The sequence below is a fragment of the Syngnathus scovelli genome, chromosome 18 (assembly GCF_024217435.2).
Source record: "Syngnathus scovelli strain Florida chromosome 18, RoL_Ssco_1.2, whole genome shotgun sequence".
Lineage (NCBI taxonomy): Eukaryota > Metazoa > Chordata > Actinopteri > Syngnathiformes > Syngnathidae > Syngnathus > Syngnathus scovelli.
Window position 1 is genome coordinate 3,360,687 of NC_090864.1, and position 19,314 is coordinate 3,380,000.

Here is a 19,314-nt window from a genome sequence, read left to right on the forward strand (position 1 = left end):
AAAGACAATCAGCTCGTGAGAAACGAGTGGCCTCTGGGAATGATTACTCAGCTCTTCCCTAGCAACGATGGCATAGTACGTAAAGTCGAGGTCAAGGTCTCCAAGACAGGCGGGACAAAACTGTACCAGCGTCCCATCTCCGAGACGGTCCTCCTTCTTGCCCCTGATAAGAAACAGTAAGAACTGTATAATGGCCCTTTAAGGTTGTGGCAAAATGCCAGACGGGGAGTGTCATGTCTTTGTAGTCTGTGATCATTGTCATGTCTTTGTAGTCTGTGATCATTGTTACGATAGAGTAGGTCACGTGACTAAAATCAGGAAGTAAGCACATGTTAGTACGGTGTTGAAAGCAAACGCTGCTTGTTCTATTCTCTCCTGCAGTTCGGCAAAACTACTACCTACATTTTGTGTTATCCAAGGCATTGTTGGTATGTACCTTTGTGTAAGGTATTATGTACCAAAATATATCTTTTGAGTTCCGAAATGATAGTTTACTGTGATGTTAGATGATCTGTTGTCGGAGATTTTAGCCGGAGCGGCGGTGCTATACAAGCTAGCGCGACGGCGGCGACGTGGAAAACGAGCCGGAGCCCTCGTAAAGCTTGAGCCAGAGAGGGTTCCGTTCTGCCCTACCGTCAATTCATCTGGCGAATGTCCGCTCCCTGGCAAACAAGATGGACGAACTGCTGCTCCTCACTTCAAGGAACACGGACTTCAGCAGATCCGCCGCGCTGTGTTTTGTTGAAACGTGGCTTAGCGAACGAACCCCCCACCACGCCGTGGAGTTAGCTGGGTTTTGGCTAACGCGTGCAGATCGCAGCGCGGAGCTCTCTGGAAAATCAAAGGTAGGTGGTCTCTGTTTCTACATTAATGAACGTTGGTGTACTGATGTCACGGTGTTGAAAGAGTTTTGCAGCCCTCTCCTCAAAACACTTTTCATAAAGAAACTCTCTCCTCCACAGCACCGTCGATGGTCAGCGGCAGGTGTTGGGTGTGACCCTTCCGGAAGTCAACAACAATTTCCTTGGTCTTGTTGACGTTCAGCAGGAGGTTGTTGTCCCTGCACCATGTGGTCAGAAGTTCAACCTCCAACCTGTACTGAGTCTCGTCGCCCTTGGTGATGAGACCCACCAGAGTCGTGTCGTCAGCAAACTTCACTATGCGGCTGTCGCTGTAGGACGCAGTGCAGTCATGCGTCAGCAGGGTGAAGAGCAATGGACTGAGCACACAGCCTTGGGGGGCCCCCGTGCTCAGCGTGATGCTGGCGTAGATTTTGTCGCCAACACGTACCACCTGAGGCCTTTGACAGAGGAAGTCCAGTAGCCAGTTGCAGAGGTAGGTACGAGGCCCAGCTTGTCGAGTTTGCAGATGTGAAGCTCCTGAAGTATGCAGACGACACCACTCTCATCGGACTGATCTAGGACGGTGATGAGACTGCGTACAGACAAGAGGTGGAGCGGCTGGTCCACTGGTGCAGCCAAAACCACCTGGAGCTGAACCCGCTCAAGACCGTGGAGATGACAGTGGACTTCAGGCGAGACCCTTCACCACTTTAACCCCTCACCATCCGCAGTAATACTATTCCCTCCACAGACACCTTCAAGTTCCTGGGAACCACAATCGCCACACCTTTTTTTAATTGTCTACACTGTTTGTACTATGTGTCCTCTCTGCATCCATTGCAGCCTGGTCAGCCTAGAAGAGGGACCCTCCCATCTGTGGTCTCTTCTCAAGGTTTCTCATTTCCCCTAGCTGGAGTTTTGAGTTTTTCCTTGCCCTCTTTGGAGTTTAAGATCAGGGGATGTTTGAGAATATTTTGCCATTTTTCACGTCCTGAGTGTTGTTAGTCACCTAAATGTTGAACAGAGGCTGAGATTTACCGAAATCAAATTCCTTGTTTGGCACGCTCAAACATGGCGAATAAAAACTCTTGAATCTTGAATCTGTTGTGAAAGCTAACGTCATGTCGGTTAGCATTGAGTTTCATGGCTAACGTTAGTCATTCTCCTGTCACCCTTTTGTGGTAGTCAATGTGTTCATGTGTAATAATTCACTAATTCATAGTTTCCAACAGACAAATACAATTAATAAACACAGTGATTGTGTTACTACACAGTGATTCATAAGATAACGATGCGTTTGTTACAGTGACATGATAGAGATTCATATTGATTTAATTCATTTAGTTCGTATGACTGATTATACAATGTGGTTTGTATTCTCCCAGTTTCACCCTTTCCCTTGTTATTAAACCTGGAGTCAACCTTCAACCTGGCCTTGAGTTAAAGTGGTTGAGCTTACTGTCTTCGTATATTCAACATATTTGTTTCCCCCTTGTGTTTCATCGAGCTGGTTGTTTTGTTTATGTCCTACATAAAATATGTATATATTTATATTGTAACTTAACTACTAAGTTACAATATAAATATATACATATTTTGTTCTATTAAATAGCCTCCATTTTTTAATACTGTATGTATATTTTTACATTTTTATACGTATGATTTAAAAACATTGCACATTTATATTTGTGATGATTGGATAATGTTTGAATAAATGTTTTTATTTAGGTTCAATTATCATTATGGTTAATGTTAACATCAAAAGGTCTATTTATATCTGCAGGTAACACAAGTATGACTGTTACTAAAACCTATTTCTGTATTTAAAAAAATTAAATTTTCACACCCTGGACCATCACTAATCAAATGCATTTTCACAACATCCTGGAACTACACAAAGGTAAGGATCACAGGTTAAATGTATTGAAGATAACCTCAATGTTGACTAGACGTCTAGATGTTCAAATCATCATTAGCTATTAGCGCGATTAGCGCTAATCGCGCTAATAGCTATTAGCCATCATTCGAACGTCTACTCAATAAAGGTCCAAAAAAGTTCACATATAGACGTCTAATAGACGTGTATCCCGTAGACGTCTATTAGACGTCTATATGTGAACTTTTTTTAGACGTTCATTGAGTAGACGTTCGAATGATGGCTAATAGCTATTAGCGCGATTAGCGTCTAATAGATGTCTAATAGACGTCTATCCCGTAGACGTCTAATAGACGTCTAATAGACGTCTATGCCGTAGACTATAGCAAAGCCGTCTAACAGACGTCTATTAGACGTCTATGCTCTAGACGTCTACGGCATAGATGTCTATTTGTTACACTTTTAGACTATTTTTAGACGTGTTTTAGCCCCGACGTCTGGTTAGCATATAGTGGTCTAGACGTCTATTAGACGTCAAAATGCTCGCAGGGAGGCCTCTTCATTAGGGAAAAATCATGGTCAAAGCTGAACTGAAAGTGAAAAGTGCCACACCTGCCCTCACCCCCACCTCCTGATTGGCTGGTGTCTGTGACGTCACTTATGGACACTGCATTAGGTACACCGCCATTTTCAGGTGTACCTAATAACAGGCCACTTCATTAGGGAAAAATCATGGTCAAAGCTTAACTGAAAGTGAAGCCCTCACCCCCACCTCCTCATTGGCTGTTTTGTTTGTGACGTGCCTCCTGGACACTTCATTAATTAATTAATTAATTAATTAATTAATTAATTCATTCATTCATTCATTCATTCATTAGGTACACCATAACTGGCCACACCATTGCATTTGTAAATGTGGGCAAAATTGTAAAAAAGATTACATTTTGAAACTCAATAAACTCTATATCTGGAACCTTGGCAAGAACGCGCTTGGTATATTTGAATTGAGCTTTCTCGTTTACCATAGGCACGCCAGTTCACTAACGATGTTTAATGTCTCTGACAAGTACGTTTTTTACAAGGCTCGTCACAACAATATATTTAGAAACCAACAGCAGAGTCATTGTCCTATGACCGGACACTACTGGATCAGCTAGTCCTGCTACGATCAGTATGATACTGTGCCGGCACACTTTGTCGGTCCCTTTTGATCCCTGATGACACAATTTAACACATTGCATGAATGTTAAAGTTAACAATGATCGTCACGCACACATCTGGGTGTGGTGAAATTTGTTCTCTGCATTTAATCTATCCCCTGGGGGAGAGGGGAGCAGTGAGCAGCAGTGGTGCCGCGCTTGGGAATCATTTGGTAATCTAATCCCCCAATTCCAACCCTTAATGCTGAGTGCCAAGTAGGGGCAATGGACCCCATTTTTATAGTCTTTGGTATGACCCAGCCGGGGTTTCAACCCACAACCTTCCGGTCTCAGGGTGGACGCTCTACCACTAGGCCACTGAGCTAGCTATGTGTCAAAAGGGGGAGAGTGAGTTTAAATTAGTAAGTAGAATCAATTTGTAAATTGTGAGATTCAATGTTGTTAGTATATGTGCTCTGTATATTGAGACTTTTATTTTGAAGGATGCTACACAGGAAGTACTACTTTTACTATTTCTGTTTGACAAATGTTCTTAATAAAACCCAGGTGTTACCAATGTGTTAATTGGGGGCAATGGCAAACCAAAGTGAGTTGTGTGACGGTCGTCTCTGTCTCCACAGTATGACTTAGTTTATTTAAACAACTCTGCTAACAGGTTATGGGCCCAGGATATGAAGTGGCCGTTTATGTGATCTCTTTGTAGAGAGGCAACGCGCGTGAGTGTCGACGTGCAACATTATGACCATGCAAGCCGAGTCAAAATTTTTCGAATATACTTCTTTTTTGAAGCCTCAACAGGGCATGTAAGAATTCAACGTACAGTGATGGAAGGAGCAGAAGAAGGATCTCGAAAGGAAGGGAGTGAACGAAAGGCAACAACCTGGAATGGATACATTGCGTAGTAACAATTTAGGGATGACAAGGTTTAACTTTTTTTTTTTTAAGATGATCTGCAAACGGTGATCAATCATAAAGCTACAAGATAAGCAACAAATATTTAGAAGGTCATTTAATGTAGGAGATAAATAGACCAATTACAGGGAATAGAGAATATGTTTGATGAAAGGGTAAATTGTTAATAAATTATTTTAGGCTGATTTATTTGCATAATGAATATTAAATATTATGAAGATTAAAAAAAATTGAGCAGTTGAACCATTTTGGGAAAATGATGAATGATTTGAACATGAATTGAATTGGACATGAGACATAGATAACTGAAAGATACATTGAATTTGAATTGGGTTCAAGCACTCCCTCCTGCATTGATGTGTGTACATATGTCTGTTAATGCCCAAACTGGGCACACCTCTTCTGAGTTGCAGAAATGTCGCTGTATCCCTGGACCAATTTTGACCCTTCCAGTTGCTGATCCAGATTGTGCTTTGCTGAGCAAACTGCTGCGGACCCGGAAACAAAGGCTGAGATCCGGATCACCCCAACTGTCTGGCTGAAAGTCCTGAGGAGAAAGTGGACGGAGCTTGGGTGGACTAGACCCTATAATGTGATGGAGCATGCCTCGCATGCCATCCGACTGGCCGGCAAAGGACATGTGGCATCACCTATCCCAGTGTGCCCCTGTGAAGGAATCCTGCAAAGATCCAGATTCAACAGCGTCCCCACTCCCAATTGAAAAAGAGGCAGAATAATCCTCTTCCCCTTGGTGGCCAGGTAGTCTCCCCTGAGCCACTGAAGACAAAGACTGCATGGCACATGTTTTCAGGTTCCTTCCGGACGGAGCAGAGCTGCAAAGGGGGTATGAACTGTGCTTACCCTCCACCAGTGGGCGTGCCAAGCCCCCAACGGCTGAACTGTTACCAGCAAGTGTTATCTCGGACTGACGATAGTGAAAACATTTTGGTCGCCTAAGGCAAAGGGACCGTTTTTATTCCTGCATTATTACATCTTGCCGCAGGTTTTTCACTCACACACTCAAGTCGAACAGAATTGAGGCTAGACCTCCTCCTCATGGCAGTTTATTTTATGACATTGAAGTTTTTGATCATGTATCACCTTTTGTAACCCCCACCCCGTCATCCCTCATTTACTCTGTTAATGTTAGGTATTCATGCTCTTGCTCTCTTTATTATTTCTCCACTGATATAGATAAAATTACGAACTCCCTGATACAAATTTCCACCACACCTTCTAATGACACCTGCACGGACATCGATACTCTCATGCCTACAGCCGCCACTATTCCCCCAACCCCGGCATAAGCACGTGTATCATCTGTGTTCGTTTTTACATGGTTTATGGATGTTCTTGTGTTCCTTGATTACGCTCATTGTGTAACCGACTGATTACTACTGTAATTGAGAGCCGCGATTTAGATGGACCTATCGCCTATCAGATGATCCAATGTTCCCGTTTTCATGACGCACTTTGTTAGTTTGTCCTTGGATTTTGTTTGACCTCTGTTGAGGTCAAAAGGGGGACTGAAAAGGGAGCAGCAGCAATGTCTAAATATTCTTATTAATTTATACAAACATAGCTGCACAGACACGGCACACACAGCTTGGTAACTTTTCCATTACACTTAAGGCAGAGCTCATTAAGGTCATGACACATCGATACAAAACATTCAGTAGATAACAAGACATTCTTATGAGGATATGTTTTTCCTTCTTTTCCCTTTCCTTTTCTTCCCTTCCGTATTCCTGCTTGCAGACAGTATAAAACCTTCTGATCTGGAGTCTGACCTTGTTTTCATCTGCTTAAGTGCATTGTGTACTGACTGCCGTAAAACAACCCAAGATCTTGCAAATAAAGAACCAACTATTACTCCACATCTTTGTTTTCCTTGCTCAACGACAGACATCTTGAACAAAACGCAACACTTGGTAAAGTATATCTGAAATCTAGTTTCTCAATCGCAATACTTACCAACCTCTTCAAATAACACTAAAAAAGTACTACCCTAACTGAACATGCATTTTTTGTGCCACCTGGCCACACATTCATACGTTACAAATTTAGCACGAAATAAAAAGTTGCATTACATGAGTACAATTGTAGTCAAAGTATATCAAAATACAAGTTTGTGCCACTTTAATCATGTTTTGAAAACCAATAGTCAATACTGTCTGTATACATGTAATTTTTGTGCCACCTGGCCACATATTCATACGTTACAAATTTAGCACGAAATAAAAAAAGTTGCATTACAAGAGTACAATTGTAGTCAAAGTATATCAAAATACAAGTTTGTGCCACTTTAATCATGTTTTAAAAACCAATAGTCAATACTGTTTTTGACCAAAGGAAAAATTCATAAATGACAGAATGTAACAGCTAACCACGTCAGGCTAAAAACTAGCACTAGTGAAGACAAAATAGCAGAGAGGACGAGCCACTTAAATGAACAGGGTGCCCTCAAGCTTTGAAGTCCATGACCCATCATCCTTGGCATCATCTCAAAATCTGTTTCTCCTCTGTACCACTTTGACTGGGGAACCAGTGATTGTCAAGAGGATGAGGCTTTTCGAGACACCCTTGTTTTCTTAAGCTTTTCACACCTCGCCGTCTCACCCTCCAAAGAGGACAACTCAGATATCTTTTGAAGAAAAGAGTGGGAGGCTCCCACCATGGGGTCAGGGTATGAATAACCTACATGAAAATGGCCAGTAATAGAGAGAAGAAGGTGTTAAAATGGCTTCCCGTATGTCAATCCACAATAAAGACCTCATCTGACATGCTTACTCACCCTTCAGATGGTCTTTAGCAGAGAGGAGATTGTAGGCTGGATAACTGACTTTGGCCCTGCAGAGGAGGAAATTTAGAGCGGAAAGGCATGAGCGCTATAGCCTAACTCGACTGTATACAGAGTGTCATTAATGAATTTATTTTAGAATACCACTCCCACACTCAAATACCCGCTGTACTTGCAGGTCTGCACAGGAAAAGTGCTCAAGCCTCTAAAGACTATTGTAGGTGGCAAAAGGGGAGCCGGGCTCTCGTTAAGTTTGTATCGCTCAGATAATCTGCAGGGAACAAACAAAAGAGAAGGATCAAGAAGGGGTGCAAATAGTGTATACACCACTTTTTTACAGCTGCTCTTGTTCTTTACAGAGCACTATAACTTATGTTGCCACAAAATTGCTTAACAGCAAACCTCAAGGTTAAGGGCCTCCAAGCATGGCCACCTGGATGCGTCTTGGAGAGGCCAAAGAGCTGCTCATCCTGTTGGGGTTGTCCATGGTTGTCCCCTAATGGAGGGAGTAAACTTGTGTTCTCTAGCACGCCATCTAAAATAACGTTACTTTTTCAGATAGTGTCCTAATAGTCAAACAGACGTCACTGACGCGAGACTGCTATTCATTATGATACATTACCACCACCTAGAGGTGAAACTAACGAATTACACCAAAGCAACTTCTGGTCTGCAGTCTCAACTCAAAAACGGAAGGTTGATGATAAATGGTCATTTTTCGACATGTCGGAAAACCACGGGTAAAGGGATGATGAATTTTAGATGCGAAATAAGTGGCTTAGCCAAATTGAACATCTCTGAATTCCTACGTTATGAATGAACCGCTAGCTAGCTGCCGTTTAGCACAGAAGCTACGTTCGCGTGTATATGGCAACGTCGTTCACTCACTACTCAAAGGTTGAGCCGATGAAAACGTCCGAATCGGCCGTGTGAAAGGTAGTCGCCTCAAAGTGGCTGCCATCATCAACCTGTCGAGCGCCTGAGTCTGACAACCGCCTGAACTGGGCCCATGATGGTCACAATTTGAGCGTCCCCTTGCAAGAAAAGTTTCTGAAGACGGCAGCGATGCTTCCAGATGCAACGTCATGTTGCACACTCCAGAGTAGTTAACTGTACACTATCCTTTCGTGTTCTAGGTCGCCTTCTCTACACCCAACGTAATACACGCCGTCACCATGGCAACATCGTTCTTAAACGACCCACCGCTTGCAGCCTCCAGTTCGTTGTGTCAATCTGCATCAACAAATGGAATACCAAGGGCTCGCGGACCATTTTATTCCACATGCGGTGTCAAAAGAAATTACAAAGCTCTCTAAAAGACTGACTGGCTGTTAGAAGTATTGAGTACAAAAGTATTTCTTTATTTCTGTTGATGTGGTGGGGAATAAGGTTAATTGCCCGTAATGCTAATTCAAAACAGTGGGAACAAAGTAGTCAAACTTTTTTTTTATTGAACATTGAGTCTTGTACAAATCTGAAAGGAAAAACAAAAATGGTTCAGTTCAAGTAGCATATATGTGGAAGTCTTCAGAGGTAAATGTGGTTTCAGACAAAATTGGCTTATCTTTAGCTGTTTTTCACCATAGTCGATAAGACGGGAAAAGAATATTGCATCATTAACCACATCCAATGAGACAACTTGAAAGCGGGCACTAATCTTTTGCAACAAAACTTACGATTTAATTCATCCTTCTGATCATTCGGTTTATCTGGTCCTCCCTGTTGCCAGCGTCACCTCCCTCCACAAAGTGGGTGGTCTTCTTATTCATGCCACCGCGAGGCGATGACAGCTTGAATGGCCACAGAAAGTTGTTGGCCGACTTAAAGTTCTTGCCAACGGTGTATATCTCGTGGATGAGGTCCTCCACGCAGATTATTCCATATTTGCCTGCAGGTGAACATTTAAGCATGTTAAATTGCGCAAACAGCAAAAAGGTGCCACTTGAACAGTGATAAACATTCTGAAGGTGGTTTCAGACACAACTGGCTAAGTTTGAATTTTCTTTCACCATTGTCGATAAGCCGAGGAAAGAAGGGGTGTGCATCATCAACCATGACCGTTTAATCCACACACAGATTGAACTGCGTGTGGGAATCCATTCAAACTGAGGCATATGTCAAAGTGTGTGTATTACCAAGATTCCCCTTGACCAAAGCGTTGTCCGTGAGGGCGATGCGCTGTTTCCTGATCTTTCCGAAGCCACGTTTATAGATGAGCTCACGCACAGATTTCAGGTTGGGGTATCTGTGATGTTTCAAAATGCCAAGTTATTCACTCCTCAATTATTTAAACTTGAGACAGATTTTTTTTTTATACTTTAAATATGAATGTGGTTTCAGACAAAACTGGTTTTCATTTCAGCTACCAGTGGAAATAAACTCACCCCCAAGCAATGTAAGGTTCTGCTATCCTGAGCATGTTGATGGAAGCCTTGTTAAGTTTAACAAACACGCCGTTGAAGATTTGACGGAGACGCAGCAACTGCAGAACTTTGCGGACCTTTGGGCTCACGCCATTGATGCTACAAAAAATTATCCATTCAGTCAGCAGATGTACTGGTACGGAATCATTTGAATAATTAAAGCATTTTGTGTGGTTTCAGAACAAATTTGGCTTAATGTAAGAATTGTATCATCATAGTCGATAAGTCGGGGAAAGACCCATACATCATTAACCACACTTGTCATGCTAATCTTAAGAGACGAGTAAAGTTGCAAAAATAAAACAATTCTTCTGCTCGGACCTTCACTCACCCTCGAATCCTGATGACAAATGCCAGTTTGGGCTCAGCCGGCACATAATAGTTACCAACTTTACGAGCAGTTCGTGAAAGGCGGATCTCACGCCTGTACATCTGTCTGTACTCCTTGTGGTACTGCTCGGCCCTCTTAAAGATGACCTTTCTTTCAGCTTTGCGGGCCTATGACAACAATCAGGTTTATTACATGCTAAGTGGCACAAACAGCAAAATAGGTGCAGTTTGAACAGTGCTTAACATTCTGACGGTGGTTTCAGACACAACTGGCTAGTTTGAATTATCTTTAATCATTGTCGATATGACGAGGAAAGAAGGGGTGTATATGATCAACCATGACCGTTTAATCCACACACAGATTGAACTGCGTGTGAATAAAATCCGTGTCAGAATTATCTGGCGTGATCAGAGCCATTTACAGGGATGAGAACGGCAAATGAAAAAAAAAAACCACTGAAAAGTAGCCGGGGTCTGGGATCCGCATGCCCCACTGGGGTGGCCGAAGGACCCCGGGCCCTGTGCCCCCCCCCCACTTGTCGCAGGGGGCCAGGGGCCGCAGTCCCCCCAATGGGGCCCGCAGTGGGCCAGTTACCACAGGCCCCCATTGGGGGCTGCAGGGGTCACAGGTCCCTATTGGGGGCCACAGGTCCCCATTGGGGGCTGCGGGCAACGCCCCGAAGAGGGCTCAGGGGGAAAAGCTCCCTGGAAACTCCTGGATTTTGGCAGTATAGCAACCCCAAAACCATTAATTTCATCACTCAATTTTAACAGTTTTGTTAAAAAAAATATTCCTGCTTGGTGGGCTACCAAGGTGAATATAATACAGTCAAGCCTCGGTTTTCGACCACAATCCGTTCCAGAAGGCGGTTCGAGAAGCGAGGCGGTCAAATTCCGAATCTATTTTTTCCATTACAAATAATGGATTTTTTTTTTAATCCGTTACAAGACTTTTAAAGCATTTTTTCATTTGAGCATTTTTGTCCTATCGCGCAACTGCACCACACTGATCTCATTATTGTGACAGAGCCGTCGCTGAAATTTATAAAATATTTTTGAAGTCCTGATGTACTTTCTAAAATTTAAGTGGACCTCAGTGCGCAGGGAGCTTAATTTGGTCCGATAGCACAACCGCAGCGCGCCAGGCGCTCACTGTGGCTTTTAGAACGTCTTTGTGTTCTGAGTTGTAAGATGACGCTGCTCTCGAGCCATGCCCACCTACTTGCCCCCCCCCCCCATGTAAAAACACTTTTCTCAACGGATCTACACGATTCACGAAAATGATACTCCAGACGGAAAAAAAACACGGAAATCCGCGGAAGATTCTCATCCCTGCATTTACCTTTTTCTCTGTAAGCATTCGCTTGATGCGAGCGGCCTTGCTGGCAGCGTAAGCCTGTCGTCTCTTCAAAAGGCTCTCAGGGACAGACGGGACTTTTTTTCTATGATAAAAAAAAAAAAATCACAATTTATAATGAGATTGGATATGGAAAATGGAGGTGCTCAGGAAAAACGTCGGAGAGCCACCCATGTTTTCATTATGCATTACCTAAAAGCTTAAACAAGTACGACACGTTGACTAAAATTATTATTCACCGAGTAAATGCAGTAGTACGTATAACTTTTTCAACAGTTATTCAATTGAATTGTTTCTCACTAACACTTCTGCAACATATCGTGTGCGACTTCAAAGACAAGCCATATTGTAGCCTGGCCACGGTGTGTAAAACGTCTCGCAAAAGGCGATCAAATGCATCAATCTTCCACGATACAAACATGGAAACGCTGTACACAAATTCAACAGTGCCGCGAAAGATTAAAAATCGGTACGATATGTATTTTAAGGCAAGATTCCTTAAGATTGGATTTTAAGAGAGACACTCACTCCTTGTCCGCCATGGTGTCCACCGAGAAAGAGAAATCTCTCAATGCGCATGTGCAGTTTGAGAATTTCAGGACCCCAAAAAATGTTCTCTCAGCTGCCTGAGTAATAATAAGGTAGTACCCAATGCCGTACGGTCAATCTAAAAATTTAGATTCTAAATGGAACATCGACGCATAATTTGAACTAAATGTTTTTTTTTTTTTTTTGCTTATTCAACTCATTCAATTAACAAATGCTGTAACACCAAGTAAACTACTATAATTACATTAATTTGTCATAGTAAATTGTTACGTTAACGTAACATACTTTTTATATATATATATATATATATATATATATATATATATATATATATATATATATATATATATATAAGTATGTTATATAATCTATATATATATCTATATATATATATATATATATATATATATATATATATATATATATATATATATATATATATATATAAGTATGTTATATAATCTATATATATATCTATATCCATCCATCCATTTTCTGAACCGCTTAGTCCCCACGGGGGTGCTGGAGCCTATCCCAGCCGTCATCGGGCAGTAGGCGGGGGACACCCTGAACTGGTTGCAAGCCAATCGCAGGGCACACAGAGACAGACAATCAATCGCAATCGGACAATTTAGAGTCTTCAATCGGCCTACCAAGCATGTTTTTGGAATGCCCGGAGAAAACCCACGCGGGCCCGGGGAGAACATGCAAACTCCGCACAGGGAGGGCCGGAGGTGGAATCGAACCCGCACCCTCCTAACTGTGAGGCGGACGTGCTACCCAGTGCGCCACCGAGCCGCCGATATATTATTTATATATATATATATATATATATATATATATATATATATATATATATATATATATATATATATATATATATAGATAGATAGATAGATAGATAGATAGATAGATAGATAGATAGATAGATAGATAGATAGATAGAATATATATATACACTCAAGATTTCAAGAAATAAGAAAGAAAGAAAGAAAGAAAGAAAGAAAGAAAGAAAGAAAGAAAGAAAGAAAGAAAGAAAGAAAAAGAAAGAAAGAAACGCAAGCCACATCTGGCAGCTTTACAATCGTTATCCGCAACATGGCGCTCTTGTATTATTTTACGGGCATATACTGAGTGGAGAGCGTTTGGAGGTGTTTTCAACAATTTTAAGATTATGCAAATTCGAAGCCCTGATCGTCCGATTCTAAGAGAATTGTTTTCACTTTATACATCTATAGCTCTGCCAACATACTAGAAATATTTTGTTCAAGATGCTATTTAGCTTAAACAAACTCGTGCTCTTTAAAGAGAATATATGCAGGGCGACCGACCTTGGGCTACATGCCTTCACTTAGAGTATTTGGTTTTCAAGTAACTGTGTGAATAAAATTAGGGTTTGGAGTCCTGACACACCCACCACACGCATAGGGCCAAGCGTGCATGTTGCAATCCGTTGCACAATTTAAAAAGTAGAAAGAGGAGGGAGGACATTGAACGTGCTCCAGGTGCGTCACTTATCTGGTGGTGCGGGCACGTTTGTCTAGTCCCGGCCGCACCCTGTAGCTCTCGTTAAATAATAATGACAGTAGTGTACGCAGACAGTTGGAATAATGTGGCGTTTCCCCTTATGAGGTGATCGATCCACTTTCACGCTGCGCGATACGCAATGAACCAATTAGCGGATGTCAACCACTACTGGGATTCGATAATAGTCCTAAGAGAGAAATGTTTACAAAAAGTCTGTGAACTAGATTTTCTTGTCTGAGACTTATGATAACATAATAACCATGGTGGGTAGATAAATAAACAGATAGATAAGAGTGGTGACGGCATTACTTATTACTTAAAATATATATATTTTTCCAAAAGTCATGTGATTACTGTTGAGTCAAAGATTCATTGTAACTGGCGCTCAAAGGCTGAGTCCGATTGGGTCCGGTGTTGATGGGAGGACCGAATAAATAGCGAGCCCAGATGCGCTTCGGGATGAGACGAAGCAGAGAAAGCGAGCAGGAAGCCTCTAAGTGTGCTGCTAGTGCGCTCAAAGTGAATACCCATTGTAACTTTTAACTTAACTTGTAGGCTTCTCTCCGCTTCTTTGGCACTTTACCCTGCTAATACATCGCGTTTCCCATTATCGCCAAGGTCCGTGAAGTAGTCGCCGTCTTTTTGTCTCCGGTTTACATAAAGAGTGGTCAACCTTGCGCTCGCTTCCTCGTTTATTTTTGTTTTGTTTACTTAACTGTCCAACATGATGATGATTATCGCGGAGTTCTTCGTGGTCATCCTGAAGGTTCTCTGGGCTTTCGTAACGGCCGGGGCGAAGTGGGTGGTGCGGCCCAAGGAGAAGAGAGTGGCCGGACAGGTGTGCGTTATCACCGGGGCTGGAAGTGGCCTCGGGCGGCTCTTCGCCAAGGAGTTCGCCCGGCGGAGAGCCATCCTGGTGCTGTGGGACATTAACAGCCAAAGCAACGAAGAGACGGCAGAGATGGTGCGGCAGATTTACCACGAAGTGGACACGCCGACCTCCAAAGATGGTGGGTAGCGGGTCGTTATTTTAATGCCGGTATTTATTTGATACATAATGTATTTGATTTATTCTTAGCAGAAATGAGAAATGGTGTTAAGTCACGTGACCTTCGCATTCTCTTCTGCATTTGCACTGGAAAACGTGTATTACATGCATTGCACGCTGAAATGCGTTGTGTAATCTTAACTCGCCTGACATTCCACTACTTTGATGATGTATTCTGTGAATTGCGTACGACGCCTACAACTGTATGTTGCGACGTGCGGATTCAAGTTGAAGGCCAAACAATCCTAATTGTACACCTCCACACTAGATGGCATGCCCATCTCGTCACTAAAATTCATTCAAGTAAAACAATTGTTCAATAAATTGCTATATTTTGAGCCACAAAAAGACTATACTATATCCAGCAATTAAAATAGTACATTTTGCATATATTTGCTAATTAATCTTCATGCACTGGAAATTTAAGAAACGCTAATGTGCAACTTTTTTTACAGCGACTACTTTAGGCGGCGTTGAAGAAATGCCCTCATTCCAGCCCCAGGTGTACACGTACGCGTGCGACGTGGGCAAGCGCGAGAGCGTGTACTCCACAGCTGAGAAGGTGCGTCGAGAGGTGGGCGAGGTGGACATACTCATCAACAACGCTGGTGTGGTGTCGGGCCACCACCTCCTGGAATGCCCCGATGAACTGATCGAGCGCACCATGGTGGTCAACTGCCACGCACACTTTTGGGTGAGGTGATACACGCACGCAAAAATAATTATTGTAGCCATAAACTAACATTCCCACGATGGTTTCTATTTTGACATGCATGCCAACAATTAATCTCATCCCTCACGCGGGCCGGGCTAGAGAATTAAATTTACGTTGGTACTTGTATGATAACAAGGAATGGTTGTTTCTGCATTTTTAGAATGCCACCAGAGGGAAATTAAATCACAGACTTGTTCTTGTCTCAGGCGGCTTCAGTTGGAGATTATGACTTGCTATTCATTCCATGTGCTGTAAAATTATTTATTTTGTAAAAATAATGAATTAAATTTTTCAACTATCAATGCCAGCGACTCTCAAAAAAAAGTTATCACAGTAGTTGGCACTTAGGACGTACCTGCTTGGTCACTCGCGTAGATCACAGGGCTCAAATGCACATTTTTCGAAAGGCCATTAAATCTGTGAGCAAAACATGTCAATTGGATTTCAAGTACAAATACACAAAAGTGCCTGCGTGTGTGTGCGCTCCTGATGAAAGAAGGTCTTAATGAATGGAGACAACCCGAGTCGAGGATGTGGTTCATTAAAAACGCAAGCGGTTTTAATGGAGCTCAGACGACAGCAGCATCCCTTCCTACGTCAACACATTATGGCCACGTGCTGCATGCAAATGTTATCAAATCCAACTTCTATAAATGAAAATATCCCGACTAGAAATTCATTCAATGTGCTTTCAAATTTGGACGCTTCAAGGTTGATATATGTTACCCTATTTGTGTCTAAACGCATGGTGAGGGGTCCCACAAAATCATGACAGCGAGTTTACAACTTGGTCATCACCTAAAAGGCACCCCTGGGTGAAAGAGGAGCTAAGCCAACCTGATTTAGGATGCAGGAAATTTCCTTTTACGAGCAAAGTCGTCAAGCCAAGATGCTGATAATAATATATATATATATATTTTTGGTCTCTCAGGGGAGACCCAATATTTGTTTCGATACTTGTCACACCGCGTTGCAAAAAGGATGGGATGTGTAGGTAGAGGGGCGGGGGAGTCGGGGGGGGGTCAGCTCAGACTCTTGCAGAATCCGTGTCTGAGGATGCTTTCAATTGTCCAGATAGCGATCGGTAATGTCAGCTGTGTTGGCCGTTATTATTTGAGACGGTTCACACTTTGGACTAAGCGGAAACCCTCCTTGCCATCTCGAGATTGTTATTTTTCCTAACTGTACGCCCTAAGTGTTGTGGCGGGAAAAGAGCAGGGCCAAGGAGGCAGCACCGTGCCATGGGGTGGGCGAGATGAGAGGCTAATGGTAAGCTGCTATTGACCCACTTTATCTGACAATTGGTTTCTTGTCTGCGGATCCGCTTGACGAGATGCCAGGCGACAGGAGCCAAGTTCTGCGGACCGCATTCCTGCTGTAGCCAGAGAATGGAGGCAGCCAGGCAGAAGGGTCCTATTTGACTGGTTTTATATATCGGGGGGGGGGTCCCCAGGCACCTGTGTAAAACCAGACGTGGCCACTCTACTTGATACCTGCTCATGAATTTGCCGATGGCCAAACTCATTCATTCAAAACATTGAAGTGGTAAATGGGAGTTGGAACTGTCAGCTAGTTAATCAAATTCCGTGATCTGCCGTCGGTCGGATCTCCTGCTTCGTCCCGTTGTCCCTGGAGAAGTCAGCTTAATTAAGAGACCATCTGGCCTGATATTTTGTTCATATTCGTATCGGCGAGGCACTAATGCGGCCTGACATCCCAGGTGCAGGAAGCTTTTGTGCAGGACCCCCAGTGCTTCCCCTCGCTACAATTAGGTGGAGCGGCGGGGCAGGGGCCACTCCACGTAGGCCTGTGTCAGCGGGTAATTTAGCGGAACGTCGAGGCCCAATTATGGCCTGCTCTGATGTAAGACACGAGCCCCCCGGTCGCCTTCACACATTTTGTGTCCGATAGGTCAGCAGGGGTCATGGCCGCATGCCGGGAGCTGCCATGGAGAGGCGGGACGGCCGTTTTTAGACAGGGGATGAGCCTACAGCTACAGTATACGGCTTTTGCGATTTCATACTTCAATATCCGCGGGTCTGGAACGTATCCTCGGTAATTAGCGGGAGTTCGCTGAATTTTACAGAAAGTGTTCGCGGTGTTGGCTCGCGTCGGGGAATCTCCTGCCAGAGCGATCCATCCCCTGCTTTCTGAACGTTTACAGTGGGAGTGAGAAAGTTTGGCTCAAGTCGCATCAGGATATATCTTAAGTTAATGCTTCATTTGCACGCAACATCCTCCCTCATCTGCCGCCATTCTGGCTCGCTCGCAACCCCCCCTCCCTCTGTGTTTCGTTTAGCAGCTTTAAATTTATATCTTGGAAAAGTGCAGATGTCTGGAGGCCAATCCAAAGCGCTTTTACCTGGCCAGAGCGCCATCCAAAACGGTTAAGTCCTCCTTTTTTATTGCTTCCAAGTTTCATTACCTGGCAAAAAAAATGAACCAAGACGGCCGCAGATGCTCTGACGCAGCTTTAACAAGGCCTTCCCTCCCCCCTCGCAAGTGCGCTGCTATCTGGTACCACGCTCCCTCTGGTTCTGTTTACAGAGAAGGTGCATTTTTCCCGCAAGACTCCCCCTACCATAAAACTAACTTTTTATAAGAAGCCAGACTTACTGGAAATGTAGTACTGTCAAACCTCAGTTTTCGACTACAATCCGTTGCAAAAGGCGGTTCGAGAAGCGAATCGGTCAATTCCTAATCTCTTTTTTCCATTACAAGTAATGGAAACAGTTTTAATCCGTTCCAAGACAAAAAAAAATAAGCCTTTTTTAAGCATTTTTTCCATTTGCGCATTTTTGTCCGATCCCTCAACTGCAGCGCACCGCCGAACGCGCAAACATAGCGCGTCGCAGACCGCGCAACTGCACCACGCTGATCGCATTATTGTGACAGAGCCGTCGCTGAAATTTAGAAAATATTTTTAAAGTCCTGATGTACTTTCCAAAATTTATGTCGACCTAAGTGCGCAGGGAGCTTAATTTTGTCCGTTCGCGCAACGCGCTGGTCGCATTATTGTGACTGAGCCGTCGCTGAAATTTAGAAAATATTTTTAAAAGAATCATGTACTTCCCAAAATTTGAGTGGACTTCAGTGGGCAGGGAGCTTAAGTCCGATCGCGCAACCGCAGCACGCCGGGCGCTCACTGTCTCATTGCTTTAAGAGCGTCTGTGTTTTAGGATGGCTTTACTGCTCCCACTTGCTTTCTTTGGAGGCATGATTAGGGGTTAATACAATTCTCAAAGTAACGAAAATACAATAACAACGGAGTCAGTCGGCATCCGGGCCGCGCGGTCGGCTTTTCTCGGGTCCTTCCGGCTCATCTCGCGAGGTTCGACCTCCGAATTTTGTTCGACAACCGAGGCAAAAAAATTCTGGAATTTTTTGTTTGAATTCCGATTTGTTCGAGAACCGGGACGTTCGAAAACCGAGGCTTGACTGTAGTATGCATTTTTGTCTAGTGGATTGATCCTCTGCATGCAAAACTAGCAAACTAGGATAAATCTATTTCTATTCTAATGATCAGATTTTTATTTTGCAGCAAACCTCAAGTAGAAAGCAAAGGGCCTGCTATAATTATTGTTGCTGGTTACAATGATGCAGCATGGCACCCAACAAAAGGCCCTCTGGTTGTTTTTCGGACACCCTGCCGGGAGAATGATTGGTCAGTTACCATGATGTCACACCTGCTGAATGGCTCCCGTTGGGTGCCCAGGATGGAAGTTAGGCCCCTCAGGGTTGATCCATAACCTAATCATTTGCTTGCCCTCATGTG

At 43.3% G+C, this 19,314-nt stretch overlaps 2 protein-coding genes, 2 long non-coding RNA genes and 4 other non-coding genes across 8 annotated transcripts in view; 3 read left to right on the forward strand and 5 right to left on the reverse strand.

Annotated features, from left to right (window-relative positions):
* The first annotated feature begins 260 nt into the window (after positions 1 to 260).
* LOC125985998 (uncharacterized) lies at positions 261 to 2,287 on the forward strand. The gene is made up of 3 exons (XR_007487510.2): positions 261 to 428; positions 507 to 845; positions 963 to 2,287. It is a non-coding gene; the product is annotated as an uncharacterized lncRNA (long non-coding RNA).
* Positions 2,288 to 4,458: 2,171 nt separating this feature from the next.
* Positions 4,459 to 6,113, forward strand: LOC125986010 (uncharacterized). The gene is made up of 2 exons (XR_007487524.2): positions 4,459 to 4,594; positions 4,668 to 6,113. It is a non-coding gene; the product is annotated as an uncharacterized lncRNA (long non-coding RNA).
* A 2,817-nt stretch (positions 6,114 to 8,930) lies between these two features.
* rpl7 (ribosomal protein L7) lies at positions 8,931 to 12,376 on the reverse strand. The gene is made up of 7 exons (XM_049749314.2): positions 12,229 to 12,376; positions 11,686 to 11,785; positions 10,345 to 10,511; positions 9,975 to 10,112; positions 9,726 to 9,835; positions 9,267 to 9,478; positions 8,931 to 9,064 (listed from the first exon to the last, which is right to left on the reverse strand). The coding sequence occupies exons 1-6, from the start codon at positions 12,240 to 12,242 to the stop codon at positions 9,270 to 9,272; spliced, it is 738 nt and encodes a 245-aa protein (XP_049605271.1). The 5' UTR covers positions 12,243 to 12,376; the 3' UTR covers positions 8,931 to 9,064; positions 9,267 to 9,269.
* LOC125986417 (small nucleolar SNORD12/SNORD106) lies at positions 9,127 to 9,217 on the reverse strand. Its single transcript, XR_007487617.1, has one exon. It is a non-coding gene; the product is annotated as a small nucleolar SNORD12/SNORD106 (small nucleolar RNA).
* Positions 9,555 to 9,645, reverse strand: LOC125986420 (small nucleolar SNORD12/SNORD106). Its single transcript, XR_007487620.1, has one exon. It is a non-coding gene; the product is annotated as a small nucleolar SNORD12/SNORD106 (small nucleolar RNA).
* LOC125986418 (small nucleolar SNORD12/SNORD106) lies at positions 10,181 to 10,272 on the reverse strand. Its single transcript, XR_007487618.1, has one exon. It is a non-coding gene; the product is annotated as a small nucleolar SNORD12/SNORD106 (small nucleolar RNA).
* LOC125986419 (small nucleolar SNORD12/SNORD106) lies at positions 10,594 to 10,683 on the reverse strand. Its single transcript, XR_007487619.1, has one exon. It is a non-coding gene; the product is annotated as a small nucleolar SNORD12/SNORD106 (small nucleolar RNA).
* A 1,797-nt stretch (positions 12,377 to 14,173) lies between the features above and the next one.
* The window catches only part of LOC125985977 (retinol dehydrogenase 10-A), an 8,033-nt gene continuing 2,892 nt past the window's right edge, over positions 14,174 to 19,314 (forward strand). The window contains exons 1-2 of the mRNA XM_049749307.2: positions 14,174 to 14,786; positions 15,280 to 15,518. Coding sequence (XP_049605264.1) covers positions 14,501 to 14,786; positions 15,280 to 15,518 — 525 coding nt within the window. The 5' untranslated portion in view covers positions 14,174 to 14,500. The remainder of the gene's footprint in view (positions 14,787 to 15,279; positions 15,519 to 19,314) is intronic.